General features: G+C 44.0%; 1 protein-coding gene across 1 annotated transcript; it reads left to right on the forward strand.

Annotated features, from left to right (window-relative positions):
- The first annotated feature begins 1,052 nt into the window (after window positions 1–1,052).
- Window positions 1,053–18,110, forward strand: TMCO1 (transmembrane and coiled-coil domains 1). Its single transcript, XM_009869985.1, has 7 exons — window positions 1,053–1,098; window positions 1,326–1,415; window positions 4,776–4,835; window positions 8,317–8,363; window positions 9,001–9,068; window positions 12,445–12,589; window positions 17,768–18,110. Exons 1-7 carry the CDS (start codon window positions 1,053–1,055, stop codon window positions 17,864–17,866), a joined length of 555 nt encoding a protein of 184 aa, XP_009868287.1. The 3' UTR covers window positions 17,867–18,110.
- The last annotated feature ends 123 nt before the right edge of the window (window positions 18,111–18,233 follow it).

An 18,233-nucleotide genomic window follows, 5' to 3' on the forward strand; every position in this document is an offset into this window, starting at 1 on the left:
GACTGGGACTCGCCTGGCAGGACCGCGTCGCCCCTGAGGGCCGGGAAATAGCGGGTTAAGGGGCGGAATTGGGGTCACGGAGGAGGGTGGGCGGGCCGGGAGGGAGAGGGGGTGTCGGAGGAAGAGCAGGAGGGTGTGAAACGAGGTCCGGTTACTCGGGGCCACCTGAGGCCTGGTGCTTGGGGGCCGGTATAGGCATCCAGCAGGACGGTAGTGAATGACTCTTGAACGAAGCTGACCTGTGGTGTAAAGTGATGGAGGCGGGGTGTGTTTCCTCCAGAAGTAGGAAAGCTATGGGAGGATGGGCTGGAACAGTGCATGAAAGAGGACACTGGTGATTTTCTGTAGCCCTTGTGGAAGGATGTGAAGAAATGTGCTGAACTTGAATGGTTGTTTGAAAAAGCTTTTTAAGTGGTTGGGTGTTGAAATAAGTACCACTTTTTAAGGACAGGTTACATAGATACCTTTTGGGGTAGTCAAATTAAGAGGCTGCTCCCCCTTTCTGGCACTGAGCTATACACCAATATTTTCCTCATCCAAGAGCTGCAAGACATTGTCTTTGGGCATTCAAGGGGAGGGAGAGTCCCAGGTGGAATATGATATAGGAGCCCTATTGCATCGTATTTGGGATTAAATGGTTTCCTTTCACGGCAAAAAGCTGTGTTGACCCAAGAAATGCCTGTGTGGTTCCTTTCTTGGCAGCTGGTTATCCTGGGGATTCGGCAGCCCAGCCTCATTGTCAAACAAAGCCAGAAAGAAGGGACCAAAAGCTTTATGCAGGAGCTCAGATTAAATTCTTCCTAAACTACTAGTTCCGCATTTGTCACACAACTTGTTCTGATGATATTTGAATACAAAGATTTAGACTGGAGAATCTCCCGAGATTTTTTTTCTAGTCTAGTATCTCTATTTGCCTCTTCAAAATGTGATAGTACTAACAGGAAGGTCCTGGTAGGCCAGGGTCTCAATTAGGTGCAGTGAAAATGTAGAACATCAAGATGTTTATTGCCTTAATTAACTCCTGGGTTCAAGGTGAGCAACAGCTGGTAAATATGACCATGAAGGAGCTGAATGAGTCTCATAAAACAGCAGTGCTCAGTAAGATAGCTGGAAACTTCTAAAGCTGTTTCTTTTATCTATTGCTACGTGTCCCTTTAGAAGGAGATTTGAAAGAAGGTGATGATAAGCTTTCTGGTGATTTGTGCTGGTTTTGCCATACTATAATAAGGTTTTGTAGATATGGCATGTATTTTTTGCTTAAATATTTGTTAACTTGTGTCCCTGTTGTTGCAAGTGGTCTTTACTTGTCTTGGTTACTTGCTAAGTATTTGTTGCAGGTATAACTTGGGTGCTGGTATACCGAACAGACAAATACAAGAGATTAAAGGCTGAAGTGGAAAAACAGAGCAAGAAATGTAAGTACTGTTCAGACAATAGAGAATGCTTCTTGCTGCTCTCGTTATATTGTGTTTTAGCAGATATCTGTGCTCTGAGGAATTCATGCTGCTTTTTCTGCAGAGGAAGAGAGCTTTTTTCAGCTGGGTTTTCATAGCATAATTTTACAAGTTACTCAAATCTGTACTGAGAGGACTTTTCATGTCCATAGTTCATGTCGCTTTCTGGAGGGAAGGTTAGTACAAAGACTTGTGTTGTCTAAATTTTTCATCCGCTTAATGGAGGACAGGAAGGAGTAAGATATTAGTACTGACATATTTTTTTTTTTTTCTAAACATGAGTGGCCAGTGTCTGCATGTGTAGATTCCTTTAGATGTATGAAATAAGTTCAAAGATGCAGTTTTGGCTTCTCAGTGGCAGTGGAGAATTTGAGATCTGTATTAAGAAAGAACTGGGGTTGAGTAATGAATAATAACATAGAGGAAAGCATAATACGTAGAGTAAAAGTGATGAGTAATGGTAGCGGATGAGTAAAGACAAAGTCATGATAGAAAGGTGTGAGCTATCAGCTGATATAAAAATAAATTCTGCTAGTGTAAACTGGAAACAAATAGAAATGATTAGAAAAAAAATTAAATCCCAGGTTACTTCCATAGAGAGGAGATCCGAGAGGCCTGGGAGGAGGGACTGGGCAAACGAGGAAGAGAAAAGGGAACAGAGAGTGAGCAGTCAAAAGATTCTCATCAGATATGAAGAGGAATGGTAGAGAGGAGGATCTGAGCATGAAGTGTTTTAATGGACCTGTGTATCAGAAGCCAGGGAGCCCAGGAGAAATTCAGTTGACCTCTCAAACTCAGTTGTATGTGCCCTACGCAAGCTGCAGCAGTGAGACAGCACACAACAACTGAGGCCAAACTTGTCTGGCTTTACCTTAAAGATATTTCACCATGGTGATAGTCCTCTTAGTGTACGAGTGAACAATAGTATCAAAGTCTGCTCTTTCAGCCTTCCCTTGGGGAAAATCAGCTGAAGAGTTGAAGTATAGTCATGCTTGTGTCACGGCTCCTAAATTAAGGGCTTTGGTCATCACAGTGCTGTCAGGTGGGGATTGCATCTCTGCCTGCCTCACTTAAATCCCTCTTGCCTGACAAAAATGTGTAGGGTAGAATTAGCCCCAGAAGAGCAAGTTAGAGAAGTAGTTGAAACCCAGCTGAAAGCTTAATGTCCTAATGTGTTTTTTGTTGTGGAGCTCCAAAAGTCGTTAGCAGGGTTTAATCTCTGGGGCTTAATGATTGCTGTAAGAGTTTAATGCTGTTTGTTTTTATAGCTCTCCTGATATCTAGGCTGTAATCTGTGAAGGGAAAGATGTGAGGTTCATGCATCTCAATTAGTTTCTAACTTCCTTGTTTGATTCCCCACTCCCAACAACAAAAAAATGTGAAAGAGAATAAGAAATCACTACAAATTGTTGTGTTGTGTGGGTTTTGTTTGTTTGTTTGTTTTGGCTTATGGGGTGGGTTCATTTTCCTCTCCTCTGTTAAGGACAGCTGGCTGACCTTATGGCTTGCAGACAAATTGCAAAGTAGACCACTTGAGCCACACCTTTCAACTGTTATCTAGCACATCTGAAACAGGAAAAAACACATTTGAGATCTTTAAACTCTCCCCTGAGGGTTTTAGCAATCCTTAGGATTTACAAAAACAAGTGGGCCAGGTAGTGTGCTTGAGCAAACATTGTTACTCAGAGTCCTTAGTTTCATCTCTTCCTGTCCTCTTCTCTCTGTTGAGAGGCACAGCATTGTCTGAGGCTGCAGAGATTATAGTCAGTGTTCTGGGGTAAATGTAGCAGTAAATTTGAAAACCAGAGGAGAAGTAAGGCTGTAGAATTCCGTGATGTTGCCATAAAACTCTATAGCGCTGTCTAGAGTGAAGCTGGGGTCTGGAGGAGCCCTGTTGTTAGGGCTGGGAGCAGTCAGTAGGTGTGGAAAGAGTCCAAGTGTTCTCCAGTTGGGTTTAGAGTTGGGGCCATGGGGTTATGTGGACTGGAGCTGGGATGGACTGGTTGGGATCCCCAACTGAATTTGGCATAAGGATATTTATGGAGAGCACATTCTGTAAGCACTGGGTGTGTTGTGTCATCTGGCACCTCTCTCCAGTGTTCCCTTTGAGCAAGCTTCCCTATTTTGTGATTACCCCTTGTGCTGTCCTGCCTATCAGAGAGACGATTTTTCTTTGGAAAAGTCTGTGCCTTCCTCCCTCACCACGGAAGAGATGGTGTTTAGGTATCTTGTCTGGACTAGTGTGACTTTCTCAGCAGTTGTGACTGATACTTAGATCACAGCATTTGAGAAGGCAGCACTACGAATCCTTGTGTGGCTTGGAAGGCTCTCTGGCTTTATTTCGCCTGTGCTTTGAAATCAAGGCTGGATGATCTGTGCTGAGCTAGTACTTTGTGTGGGAGAAGAGTCCTAATGCTCCGGTCTCTTAAGTTGATTCTGTGAACCAACAAGGAGCCACATCTGTTCATTGGTGGAGTAGATGTGGTACAGATACATAGAATTTGGAGAAGGAAAAAAAGAAATCTACTATCTGTTGTCAGACTGTAGTCATGCTTTATCATCCTCACTTGTAGTACTTGTGTAATAAGTCTTCTGTTAAAATGTCTCTTATTTCCCGGGAAAGCTGCTCTTTCTGTCAGCAGAAGAGCGTTTACAGATGAGCAGCTCATGTACGTGTTACAAGTTCACTGTTCTGGCTTTGTGTTAGCCTTTTACTGTGGTGGTAGTTGTTTGCTGATGCTTGGTGAGCGTCTGATTTGGGGGTTTAGTAACTTTAAGTTTAGATTCTTGCTTGAAAATGTTGGAAATGCTCAAGTACTGTTTAACTGAAGAATGGAGAGGCTGTGGCTGTTTCCCCTGAGAACGCCTGCCTGCGAAGAAGGGATGTGTGAGAACACAGGCTTTCCTGTATTCTGCTTCCCACTGCAGATAATCAGGAGCAGAGCTTGCCACAAAGCTCTTTTCATTACACTTGCTGAATCAAAAGTACTGTCTAATGACAAATCAGCAAGGGTCAGTAGAGCCAAAATCGTCCCCAGACTGCTCAGTTAACAATGTAATGGACTCTTGACAGAGTTTAAAATTAACCCTTTAAATATTCTGATATCTCATCCAGGGTTTTGAATTGTTCTTTTCTTTTTGAAGTGTTTGGTGGAGTCAGCCTTGGTAGTTTATACCTTACAGATTCTGAGTATGTTCTTAGTCATACCTGGCTACTTCTTGTGTCCTTGTTCTCTAAAGAAATAAAATATTATTTGGTGTGTGGAAAAGGAGTGGTGATGTCCCTGTGCAGAACTGATGGAATATCTTTTCACTTGACAGTGGAAAAGAAGAAGGAAACGATAACTGAATCAGCAGGCCGACAGCAGAAAAAGAAAATAGGTAAGACTGGGAGAGGAACACAGTTCCCCTAGAATGGGGGAAAGTTGAGAAACATATGAAAGCGATTATCCTTTCTTTTCTTTCAAAGCTGTTTATTTCAAGTAGTACTAGAGGTGATTCTTGGCCTCAGGACTAGAATTCAAGTAGTTTTCCTTACTCTTCTGAGGCAGGAGACATGTAGCCCCCTGATTGTTTTAGGTAAATACAGAGAAGGGCAGTAGTACTGAAAGGGGCAGCACTTCTTGCTGAAGTGCTTGTCTTTCTTCCCAGTTGGATCCTTCATATCCATGACTGTTCTTAACTTCTATTGTCAAAAGTCTTGTGTTGGGCTGGCAATAGTTATGTCTGTATGATTGTATTTTTAAAAGTATTTCCTTTTTTTCCTCATTTGAACACTTCAGAGCTGATGGTGCTTGCCTGTTAAATGTAACTTAAACTTATCAAACTTTTAATAAATCTATGTTTTCTCGGTTTTAGGTAGTGATTTATTTTTCTATTCTTTTTCATTGTCAGTAAGCTTGAGTCTTTTTTGGGGCAGGGTAAATCTTTAAGTACTGAACCATGCGAGAACAATATGATAGATGTTTAATGAACATGAGCTTTAGAAAGTTCCGTTATTCTGCAGGACTGTAAAACATGCGGTAAAGCTCAGTTGAATTATTACAGAAATTGTGGCGGGAATGTTTCTCAGAGCTCCTGGGAGTTGGTTTCCTCATTCCTCTGTAACACCAGGTAGCTGGATTAGTCATTTGATCTATACAAAGCTTGGGAATAATTATAAACATATCTTCAAACAGTCCTTCCTAGGTATAAAACCTGTTATTACTAGACTCCTGAAGGGATAGGAGCCAAAATTCTTCCTCTTGTGCATTTTCAGTTCTTAATCTTGAATAATCCCTGCATGGGATGAGTGCTACTTGGTAGATAAAGCAACTTTTTAATGTTACGTGCTGTTGTTGCGTATGATCGCTTTTGTGGCAATGGCTTTTTTGTAGGGCACCATCCAAGCTATGTTCTTAGTAGACAATATTTTACTTGTGCTGTGGACTGAACTAATAAACAGTACAATCTGAGCAATTCAGATGCTCCACCATTTTTTTTTTTTTAATACACTGAAATAATCTTGATTTGCAAATGAACAACAAAGCACAAAGGAACTAAGAACAGAACTTAGGAAGTGACCACTGATTTTGTTTGCTGTCGTGCTTGTTGGCCAAGCCTAAGATACTGAGACTGATTTTTTTTCTTTTTTTAAAATTTTTTTTACAAGTGCTGCATAACTTCAGTGTCTTGTTTGTTTTCAGGCAAAGCCGAATTCTTAGTGTTTCTGAAAAATCAGTCCCTAAGTGTCAAGCTGGACATCCAAAATAATGACTCGCAGCTCTTAACTGCTTTTGAATCTCTGGTCTCAGTAACTTAGTGCATGTCAGATCGTTCTGCAAGGTGTAGCACTGTTGTAACAGCAAATTTACTTGTGCTGGAGTTCCTTTTAAGTTCTACCATTCTAGTTAAGGCCTTAGAGATAAGTCACAGCTGTGGAACGGACCTGCCTCACTTGCCATCTGTTTTGTGCACAGAATTGAGGTGTGTGTATGATATTACTTGATTACATAAGGGATAAATCGTGCGTGTGCACAAGGAGGCAGGGTGGAAGTTGTGTGGAAAGGCTTAATTTGATGTTTCCTACTTATAAAACCTTTTTAGTGTAGAGTGAACAGACTTCAGTCGCGTTGTCTAAATCATCCGCTGGAACAAGACACCTTTAACATCACGCTGCAGCCTTCTGCCTTTTCAGCTTAAATTTTGCTACTGCCTTCTGCATCAATGTGCCGCGGAAGAAAAAACAGTGATGTTCCCAGGAGGCCGTGTGAGTGCTGGGTAGACAGCAAACCAAAACCAAACAAAAAATATTGGCAAATGGTATTGTTGTTGCATCCCTGTATCCTCGTGATCAGTGTGCCACTGAGCAAAATAAGATGATTTTAGACTCCACAGGGTGCTGCTTGTTCATCCAGCCCTTTCTCTCTCTGCCTCTACCCAACTCCTTAGCAAAGTCCTTAAATGCTGCTTATGTTTGACATGCACAGGACTGTAAGGCGGTAGGGCACTGGGAGCCTGCTCGTTTTGAATTTGTCGAAATGGGTGAGAAACAGGTCAGGTGTATCAGGGCTGTATTCTTTATCCCTATGTAACCTTTAGTCCATCTAAATAAATGGTTAGTTATGTAGCAGAGGGGGAAAAAACAAGTATTTGTGCCAAATGTCATTCCTAAAGAGCTGGCTTGTGGTTGCTGGAATGTCCCAGAACAAAACTCCACCTGAGTCAGGAAGCAGGTGCCTGGAGAGTTCTGGCCTGAGGGGATGGTTTGTAGTTAGGAGCAGTTGAAAATAGCAATGAAGACTCTTAAGAAATTGGATAGGGGTGTTGCTGGTGCTTTTCATAACGCTTGCTGCAAGTCCCTGTGTTTCAGGCAGGGGTTTGAAAGGTAATTGTTGAACTTCTCTGCCTTGGGCCTCTCCTACTGACATTTCAGCAGGCATTCACTGGACAACTCACATCCTGGATAGCCATTGGCCGTACTGCATCCTCTCCACTCTTCTGTCACACTGTTCTTCGCATATTTCTTCATTGTCCACATCCTTACTTCAGTTACTTCCAAGCCCTGGCTGCCCCTCTGCATCCTTAGTCTGAAAGGAGTGCAGCGGTCAAGGGACGTTTGGGATGTGGGACAAGAAAGGTGACAGGTGGTGGATAATGCTCAAGGCTGGAGTAGCCCTTCAGGGAGAGGCATGGAGCGTACCCTCGCAGAAAACTGAGCATTCTGAAGTTCATGATGATTTGAGGACAGACTAAATTTCTGTAGCAGCAGTCTAAAGTTATTCTCTGCAAAGCACAGTAATACATGCGTTACTGAAATTATTGTAGAAAATGTCTTTCTTCTTTGGAGAATCTTTTAGGTGTGACAAGGGTCCAAAATTCATTGCTAAGGCCAGCAGGATGTTAGCCGTGCTGAAGTGCAACTCCTGGCTCTGTGTATGATTTCGGAGTCCCTTCTGACACTTCCAAAATTAAATCCTTACCTGATGTATTTGTAATGGGGAGCCTGGTGTGCAGCAAACTGAGGCTGCTTTCTTTTAGAAGTGTGATGTAGAGGCACTGTCTTTGTTTTCTGGCAGTGTTGCTCATGCTACTGTGTTAGTTGGTTGAATTAGCAAATTTGACATTCTGTGCATTTCTTTCAAAAGTGCTGAACGTGTGATTCTAGCCTCCTCCTCTTTTGTGCCTGCTTTGCTGCATGTTGCTGTGATGGAGAAGCAGTTGGCTGTGTACAGTTTTTCACTTTATACTGTCTGGCATTGAGAGCTGGAGTTGGTTTTGGAAGTGTTATTTGTTTGGAGAGCCAAGAAGTTTAAGTCTTCCTGGAAATAAAAACACTCTGATTTCTAAGCTGGTATAACTGTTGTTGGTTTTGTCCTTCCAGAGAGACAAGAAGAAAAACTGAAGAATAACAACAGAGACTTGTCAATGGTAAGAAAATTAAGCCAGTTTCTGACTGCTGAAGGTTTTGGTCAACTTTTCAACAGAAAGACTTTGATCAGTTGGCAGGCATAGCGTTTTTTTTCCTCCTGACAGGTCCTTCTGGGTTATCTGTAATAGCTACAGATTTTTGTGTTGAGACACAGAGTTCTCCACGGTTACTGCCTCATCTCTTGCCCATGTTTATAAGTCTCCATGATGCGTTCAAAGTAGAATTAATTTGTCTGACTTTGTCTTCTAAGTTCTGTCTTTGTAATGATCACCTGCTGATGTGTACGCTTAAGGAGTCGAGGGGAAACCTGAAACACCAATAAAAACCAACCAGACAAAACCCCAACAACTTGTGGAAGGTAGCAGGACAATTCTTGAGCATTCCCCGCCCTGCCCCCAAAGCAGCTCCTCTTGTCAGTGGTCCACTCTGTGGTGGCAGCCTTTGTACCCAGTATTGACCAGACTTCTCTTTGGGAGTTCTACAGTCGATTTTACAATCTCTCTGGCCTCCTGGGTTGTTTTTTTTTTTCCTTCTAGATTCCAGTGATGCCATACAAAGCCTATTCTTAAGGCTGCAAGCCCATAGTTCCACAGTGTGGGCCTGTTGTTTGATTATCTCTGACCTCTCTGTCTGCAGGTTCGGATGAAATCCATGTTTGCCATTGGCTTCTGCTTCACTGCCTTGATGGGAATGTTTAACTCCATGTAAGTATCAACTTCCTGGATTTTTCTCAAATTTTCATGGTGAATATATTCTCTACCTTCCCTTGATCACATGAAGTGTTACAGTGGGAGAGTCACTCCAAGAACCGTAGCCAATCTGTATAAAATGGATCAATATCTCATATGATGATGGGATGGTTTGGTCACCACATGCACCTTCACTTCAAGAGGAAATGCTGCATGCTGCATGCAATCCAACTGAAAAATTGCATTTAATCTAGGCACAACTCTTACCATCCTTTCTGCTTGGGTACATCTTGATGAGAGCAAGTTCAGTAGATGTTGAGCAAGCAGCTACAGTCTTCAGCTTCTTTGGTTTTGCTGTAACAGCGTGACCAAAGAATGCTCTTGCAAGCAAAACTGGGTCAGCTCCCTTGCCCCTAGAAATGAGCTATAATTGCAGAGTTTGTTGCCCTACTTAAGGTCCAGGCATGGGCTCTGATCTTCCTGTACTTTCAAAATGACCTGAGATTGGTCTAGTGTAATAAAAAAAACAAACCAAAAAACAAACACAAAAAAGCCCCAACTCATTTGCATTCAGCTTTCAGATGTGCAAAACTGAAAGCCTCTGCTTGCCTTTTAAAATTCAATTCAGTCTTGAAATGTGACCTTCTCGTAGACTGTTAAATCTGAAGATGATGTGAACATGGTCAGTATAACCTGCGCAAGGCTGCTCAGTATCTGGGCGATCTACTTGTCCCGCAAACAGGAATGAATGTTCTTGGGCACCACAACTTTTGGCTTCTGTGCTGGTAGTCCCGAGGAAGCAGTCAGTTGTTATTTTTCTGCAGATCTGTGGGTGGATAAATTGCAGCCAGGGGCTAACATAATAACAGAAGTGCCATGGTGTGGATCATTTTATTTATTCGACTTAGTCAGACTTCAGCATCCAGTGTTCTCTGGAATGCTGTGAAAGTGAGCAGGGCAAGACAGCACTAAAGGACTTTAAAATTTGGGTACAATCTTGAGTCACTGATGCCTCATTTTGCTGCAGCCCTGAGCAGGGATTGAAATACATCATTAGTCATGTGCAGGGGATTTATAGTGCTGCACCTGAGGCCTTTGAGTACTTGCTTAGCTATCTGGGTGCAATGCAAACACCGCTGTGGTACCACCTCTGCCCTTGGTAGAAACTAAAAAACACACCCTACTTTACCCACTTTCCTGGAGTGGAAAGAGGCAGTTCAGAGTACACCACAACTGGCAAGTGTTACAGGACTGTGAGTTCAATAAGGGCTTTAGGAAGGAATTGATTTTGGTTAAATCCTGTGTTGCTGCTTCTCACATAGATATTGACCTAAAAAATCAGTTTGTTGGGTTCTTCTCCTTGAAAACCACTGATTTTTAGCTGTCTCGTTCCTCTTTAGAGGATTCCTGCCCACAGAGACGATTCAGTGAGCCGTGGAGTTGACGTGAAGCTTTTGGACATATGTTTCCTTTAACTGTATTTTTTAATTATTTTTTTTTAGAAGGAACCTGAAGAGCAGGTGTATCCAGAGAGTTCACTGGTTGTTTGAACTGAAATAGCTTTCTTGCTAATAGCTGAGGTTATTGAATTAAAATCTAAAGATTTCACTCTCTTGCCTTTGGGGCTAGATAGTTAAATTTTTGCTGCTGCTCTCAGTACAGGGTAGCTCGTGCCATTTGTGTCGGAATGGCAGCTTTAGTGCGTTGTGCTGTTTGAAGCTGATAGATTGGTTTAATGGAGCTTGAGTGCTGTAGTTCTTTTGACATAGCATAAAGAGCAGCTGTTTGTCTCGGGAGGAGAGTACTGCAGTTACAAATTTAGGAGGCTTTTAGGCTCCCTCTGGGAAACTGCTGTGGCCAGGTCTTCCATGGAGGCGATGTGGGTGTGATAGGAAAAGGGTGGCTGACACCTGCACTGGCTGTAGCCTGACTTTTTTTGCCTTTCCTGTTCTTAAATGAGTTCATTGCTTTGGGGGTCAAAAGGAGCAGGAATTGCATGGAAGTAGCGTGATGTGCCGCCCTTTGGGCAAGTCCTATGCAGATGCCGCTACTCCTGCCCTTTTGGAAGGATATGTAAGTGTCAAGAAGGCTGGTTTAAACCTAAGGAGTGGAATACTGTGCTGAAGATGAGCAGTTGAATGACTGTTGTGGCTTAAAGTACGTTAGGGCAGCGAGATCTGTAACGACAATGGCCTCCAAGCAGATGGGATTTTTCCCCGGAGGACAAATCAGCTTTTATGTGTTTCAAATTTCTTACTTTTTAATGCAGTCAGTTCTGAGAGTTGTGCGTTTCAGTACGCCTTCGTGATAACTGTGAAAACCTGCTGGAATTAGAAGCAGGTACCTCAGGGTGCTACTGCTGAAGTACTTGTCATTCTCAAAAAAGAATTTTAAGCCACTGGGGGATGTTACGGGGAGATAAACATCCGTTCCTCGCTCTTTTGCCAAACTGCCTCTGAGATGTAAACAAAGTTGGCGTGTGTTTGAGCTGTGGCTGTGTGAATGCATCTCCACAGGAAAGAATGCTCATTTAGGATCTCTTGAAACAAGAAACACCTGTTTGAAAATCAGGGCATGCAGAGAAAATAACATCCCAATATGCACATGCTGATGAGACATCATACGTACTTACTTCAAAAGATTGGGTCAACTGTCTGTGTTAAGAGAAATCTTTTGCAAACTGGCCAGAATTCACACTCTGCCTGCTGCCTTGGAATGTGGACCTGGAGGAGTTCCAGGAGCAGGACAGCCTGCTTGGGATACATGGTATCATCCTGTCTCTGCGCTGCCTTCATCTTCTGAGCTAGTGGAGAGGGGACTGTGGGTATTAAAAAGCATTCTCTCGGTGGCTGGTGGCTGTCTTATGCATCCTTCTTGTGCCGAGAAGCATAGCTGCTCTAGGAAAGGAAAAACATCTTCGATCTATGTTCTGCTTAAAGAAACGCTCTTTTGGTTAAAGCAGAGTTTGTCTTCTTGCAGTAACTGCAATACAGCAAGGTGAGAATCATCTGTCTTTTATTCAAGTGCTGACTATGTTCTGGGAAATAATCTGAATTTGACTTTTTAAGTAAACTGCAGAACACCAACCAAGATTTTATGAACCAATGGTTTGTCCAGGTGCTCACTTAAATCATGGGGAGAGACTTTGTCTCTGACTATGACAAAACTCTTACTGAGGGAAGCCCTGTGCATGATTGAGTGTGGAGGGCTCAAGTGTATTTAGCCTCCTTGGTGTAGTATGTATAGGGGGGGGATGGAGAAGGAAACTTGACTTTTTAGCTTTCCAGGTGGACTTACCTGCTCTGATGGCCTGCTGAAGCTGCTCACTTGTTCTTTCTATAGTCAAAGACTCGTACTGTCCCTGATTGTGATCCAGCGTTCTCTTTTCCAGATTTGATGGTCGGGTGGTGGCAAAGCTTCCATTTATCCCCCTCTCGTACATCCAAGGTCTCTCCCACCGTAACCTTTTGGGTGAGGATTACACCGACTGCTCCTTCATCTTCCTCTACATTCTCTGCACGATGTCCATCAGACAGGTGAGTGCGTTGCTGTCTCTTTTGTGCCTGGAGCAGGGAAAGCGTATCTCCATGCATAAAGAAGAGTCTTACTGCTGTCCAGTTTTGCATATATGTTTTTTGATCCGTTTGTGGTTTCTGGATTTGCCTTCACTCCTGTGCTTCATAATCAAAGCAATTCTAGGTTGGGGTCGTAAAAACAGCCACTGTCTTGGACTGGTTGGGAACACTTGACTGAAGACTTTCACCTGGGTGCTAGGACAGAGTTGGTAGAAATAGGTTCCTTCCTTGTGTATGTGTGTCCAATAACTTTGTGGATTGCCGTGCTAAGAGGCTCTCTGCATCAGAAGCTAATACAAATACTACTTTGTAGTAATCGTGACTTAGAGTAATATGAGTAAAGAGGAATGTAGCATCTTCAGGGTGAAATTCTTTGGTAGCTTGAGGTTCTTTAAAGGTTCAATCAGTCCATAAATTTGCTAGAAAAAGGGTTAAACCTGTTCTTTTGGGTTTATTCTTCCAATTTTTGCTGACTGCCAAATTTTTTTCCAATCTGAAGAACTTTACCTTTGCTGTTGAGTCTCTCCCAGTGTTAGAGATGTGACACAGAAAGGGGATCTAATATGACAAGCCAAGAGCAGGCTACACAGAGCTCCCCAGCAAAGCTTCCTTTGAGAAGGGGAGCATCAGGGAGGGTAAGGGAAGTGCCTGCTCAGGAACATCGGCTAGCAGCTTGGGTGGCAGAATGGCTGGTGGGTACAAGTGGACCTTCTCAGTGCAGCCAGAGGTCTGGTTTTGCCAGATTTCCCCAGAGAGTGCTGGGGATAAGTTAATAGACTCTGAGGGTTGGATGAATGCTCATGCAACTAGCTGCAAATTATCTTCTGTTCTGTATTTGTATTTCCTTTTTCTTTGATTCGTTTCCTGAGTTCTTGCTGCTTTTCTCCTTTTTTAACTGACTTGGTGCTTTTCCTCAGGGGATGCTGAGGGACTTAGGCTTAAAGCAGATCAGCAAAGGGAATGTTAGGCCAGCTGCTGTCAGAAGTTTGGATGAGCTTGATGGAGCAGCTTAATAATAGAGAGTTCCTTCAGTTCACAAAGTGTGTGCTAGTGAATAGAATTCTCCATAGCCCTCCAAACTGGGTGTCTGTGTTGAAATGGATCTGTGTCTGGTCCTATGCGAAAGCAGATAATGAATTGTAAATTAATTTAATCTGAAAGAGGTGACTGGAGGTCATCTGGCCCATATCCCTCACTCCAAGTGGGGCCAGCTTCAGAGTACCAAAGGCCAGGGGCTTCCTCATTCTCATTGCTGCAAGACAAATCTTGTTTCACTTCCTAGTAACTGGAGCAGTGTTGCCTGCTTTGAAAGAAATGAGACCTTTTTAACTTTTAGGATCATCTTCCTGAATTCCTGGGATCCTGTAGATGATGCTATTCTTTCAGGCAATCTTGTCTGGTCCTGCTCTGTGTTACTAATCTATTACTTGGAAAGTTCTTTCTTTCTGGTGTTGCACATTATTATATGAAACTAAATAGCATCGTCAGCAAGATTTTAGTACAGCCTTTGGGTTCATCAGGGGACTCCCTTGCTGAAAAATCCCCCACAGATTTTTTTTTTTCTTGGTCCAAAATAGAATTCCTGTGGTTAGTTCTAGTCCTGGGCATTTCCTGATGTTTCATATTATGAAATCAGTAGGCGGCATGAACTGAGTGGTGCTTGGGTCTGGTTCTGGGCAGAAATGCTGAGGATTTTGCAGTAGGTTGGGCTTTCAAGAGAAACTCTGGTGGAGGAAAAAAAAAATTGCCCTTGTGCTTGAGAGTTTGTGCTGATGGCCCTGCGGAGGATGGAAGTTACTTTATTGCTTTGAAGAAGGGTGCTCTGAAGTGTTAGACTGCCGTTCTCCAGCTGTTGGGCAGCTTAATTTCTTCCTCCTTGCTACACAGATGGAAGAGCAGAGACCAGCTGCATTAGTTTGTGCGAAAGCTAAGAGCTGAAGCTGTGATTGCTGGCATCCTGCTCTCTGCTTTATTGCTATTTGAAGGAACTTAGGTGATAACAACGTTGGGAAGAGGACTTTGAAGGGCTGTCAGAGGCCAGGGGAGAGGAAAAGAAAGTAATTAAGGGCTTAAAATGGTGCTGAAGACTGGCTTTCCTTTTGATGACCTTGGCTGTGAAAGCTTTGTGACCCTTTGTGTCTCACTGTGTGCAAAGGGGAACTCTCTCCAGGTCGGCGTTAAAACAGCTGTTAGCCCCAGGGAGGAGAACTGCTGTGGGAGTTAGTGTCTGGCTCGATGCCTCTGACACAGGGGGAGGAGTGGAGGTGTACCAAAAGTCAGGGAACAGGTTGTGAATAAACTAAGGAGACCGTACGTCCCTCAGCCTTCCCTTAAGTCCAGGAGCTCCCCGTTAAAAGGTTAAAGGTGGGAGAGAGACAACATCCCTGGGGAGCTCACAAGTAGAGAAGCTCCCATGTGTGTGAAAAAAGTGACCTGAAGGGAAACGCAGGGAAGTACGTGAGGTTGAGGAGACTAAATGGATGGTGATTAAACTGACATTAGTGGGATGGGCAGTAGCAGCATCAGGCACTCTCTTCATACTGTCCTCAGGCATGTGGGGGTGATAAACTCTTCAAACACTGACTGGGAAGCTTGCTGCCTGTGACCTGGCCGGCATCTCCCAAAATAGTCAACTCGCAGTGAGTAAACTTCCTTTGCGCTGTTCCCAGCTCTCCCTGGCACGTAAATCCTGTCCCCTAGTTCCTCCTGCCTTCCTGTTTGGAGAGAGGAGGTTGCTGGGTGAGGCCTTCCAAGGGTCCTTGAGCCGTTGGGTTTCAGCTGGGAAAGTTTGCTGCTGGGTTGGGCAGGAGGCCTGATGTCAGGGTTACATCCTCTGTCCTCGCTCCCGTGTCTGGGCTCCCAGCTTTCACCTGAGCTGTTTGTGAAGAGGAATAGGCTGCTGTTCCTCAGGCATTTGCTGGTCTTCACTTCCTTTTCACACATGCCTCAACTGTAGATGAGGCTACTTTGCTCTGAAACTTGTTCCCAGTGGGAAGGAGAGCCAGCAATGATCCCTATTGCTGGGATTGTACTGTCCCACACGACTTGATCTGGTGGCAGGGAGCCACTTGCTGCGTTGTATTTGAGGTTGCTTCTGGGTTTTGAAGACAAAAGCGGAAGCAGCTCTAGTCCTTCCTGCAGTCGTTTGAGGAAAGTTCAGAAGGGCTCAGCTGAGGAAGTTGGATCCTTAAGTCTTAGAATCTTCCCTCCCTTCTCCTGAAGGTCATGGTCTTGTTTGTGTTGGAAGTAGACTTTACCGATTCCTTGTGCAACGTGGCCCACAGCAGACAGGACAGGTTTCTGCTGGGCCTTGTCCCAGCCCTGGTGTTTCCAGCTGCAGTGCTCAGCTGTCCAGCAAAGCTGGAGGCTACCAAGGAGGGGACGACTACGGAAGGATAATGCTCAGGAGTGACCGTAGTCTTGAATCCACATACAGACAAGCTGTCATCTCTCTCTTCCTCCTGACACTGTTCAAGCAGATGGAATAAACTTCAGCACCGCAGTTCTCACAGGAATGGGAAGGAGGCAGTGCACGTTTCCTTGTTTCCTGGGATGCACAGGGATGATCTCTGCTCCGTGGGTGAGCCGGCACGAAGCTGATGGGATCCTGGTCCTGCCTGCCGCTGGCTGTGCGGCGCCCTCTGGTGTTGCCGAGTCTGTGTCTCAGCTGCTTTTGTCTTCCCGTTTCACTCGGGCTCTGACTAAGGAAGCTCGGAGAAGAGGGGCCGAACAAAGGAGTCTCCCACAGTGCAATGCTCTGATGTATTCAGTTGCTGCATATCAGCCAGTGGCTGATTTATGTAGGCCATGGACTAAGCCTGATATAATTCCTTTTCAAGTGTCTGTTTTTACTTTCACGCTTGTGTGTTGGCTGAAATCTTCCTTAGTCTCCACTTGGAATGATTTCTGATTTTATTTATCTTTTAAATTATCTCATTATCTATTGTGGAATTGTGAAGCACTCTTTTCTTTTTCTTTTTTTTTCCTGTTTCCATGATTGAAGAGTTCAAGAACTCTGACCTTGCTGTCTGACCTATCCTGACAGTTATTTTGGAGAGGATGCTCAGGTTTGCAGAGAATCCTCCATTCCTTCTTTTGCTGTCTCGATAGCCAGGACTCAGCTGGTGACATGAGGAGGACACAGTTGTCTTCTTCCTTCCCTTGCATCTGATGTCCCTGTTTTGCCAGCACCGCATGAGCAGCATCTTGGGCTGTAGTTAGTGAAGAATGAAACTGAAAGAACTGGTAGCTCTTTGTAGTTGCGCTATTGCAAAATTTAAAAGGAATTCCACGAAGAATCAAGAAAAACATTAGATTGAAATATTCTGCTGCGAGGTTTTTAGCTAATGCCTGGCTCTGCTACTTCATTCTTTCCTTGTTTGTTGTTTTCCACTGAAACACCCTGCTCAGATGCAGATGAGGTCATCTCAATAGCCAGTTTTTGGGTTTTGCTACATATGTCCTGTTACACTGCATGTCTCCACCGAACCATTGTTCTGTCTGCATCACTAGCATTCATGTTAATTCTGTGCCTAAGCTCCTGACTTGAACTTGGCACACGCTCCGGTTGCCATGTTGCTGACCCAAATTCCGGCTGCATTAGGAGAAAGCCTTCCTCGCCAGCTTGCAGACCCTCAGGCTCTGATGGCCGCCATCAACAGTGGTTTCTGGAACTTGTGAGAAACGCTGTGGTTCTCCCTGTGAGCACGTTTAGGAACCTGCTCCCGTGTGCGTTCTGTCACTGAATTGAAATGTAACTGTTGTAGGTTGATATTCAACCAACCTGTGTGTAAACACATTAACGAGGTACCTGCTGACTGACTCCATGGTGTGTAGCTGGAGGTGGAAAAGAACCTTCAACCAAAATGTGGATTTAATGATCAGGAGGTTTTTGTTGAGGCGGAGTGGCCCAACTCTAATTGTAGTTGTCATGGACATCTGTCTGAGAAGCTTTTTCAAATGCATAGGGATAGAGATCCAACATAGAGTAACCAGATTGGTAAGGCTGTGTGGGTCAGAATCAGAATCTGTTGAAACTAGTGGGAAGGTTTTACTTGTAAACAGAATTGGGAATTCTTCCCCTTTGTCTCCCTCATCGTGGTCTGACGCTATCCTGCTCTTCTGTTCTTGTTTTCGCAGAACATCCAGAAGATGCTCGGTCTTGCCCCTTCCCGGGCTGCCACCAAGCAAGCAGGGGGCTTCCTTGGCCCACCACCTCAGGCAGGGAAGTTCTCCTAAAGCACAATTACAGCCTTCACGGAAGTTTTGACCGATCTGCCTTCAGGAGGTAACAAGATGGGATTCTGCATCAGGCTTCACGCATCCAAAACCAGCCTATGCAGTATTGGTCACAGTCTGGGAAAGATCTTCCGTCTGGAGTATTCTGCCACTGGTTGTTGGCTCGTCGAACCAAAAAAGTTCTCAGAAGATAACTTGACCTTTTGTTTCTGGTGTTTCTGAGAAATAAATGGCATGGGCATGTTTATTTAGATGTCTCTTAATTGTGCTGTAGGAGAAGTAGAAATACATTGCTGTGGTGCTGGGGTGAAAAATCAACTTGCATAGCAAGAGTGACATCTTCACAGAATCACAGAATGTCAGGGGT

Source organism: Apaloderma vittatum, unplaced genomic scaffold (assembly GCF_000703405.1).
Source record: "Apaloderma vittatum isolate BGI_N311 unplaced genomic scaffold, ASM70340v1 scaffold11465, whole genome shotgun sequence".
In the NCBI taxonomy this organism is placed as follows: domain Eukaryota; kingdom Metazoa; phylum Chordata; class Aves; order Trogoniformes; family Trogonidae; genus Apaloderma; species Apaloderma vittatum.

Bases quoted from the DNA above. Each gene is read 5' to 3' on its own strand.
- TMCO1 (XM_009869985.1), top strand. From the start codon at position 1,053: ATGACCATGAAGGAGCTGAATGAGTCTCATAAAACAGCAGTGCTCA. The intron at 4,836-8,316 runs GTAAGACTGGGA...TTGTCCTTCCAG, and splicing joins ACAGCAGAAAAAGAAAATAG to AGAGACAAGAAGAAAAACTG. The intron at 12,590-17,767 runs GTGAGTGCGTTG...TTGTTTTCGCAG, and splicing joins GCACGATGTCCATCAGACAG to AACATCCAGAAGATGCTCGG.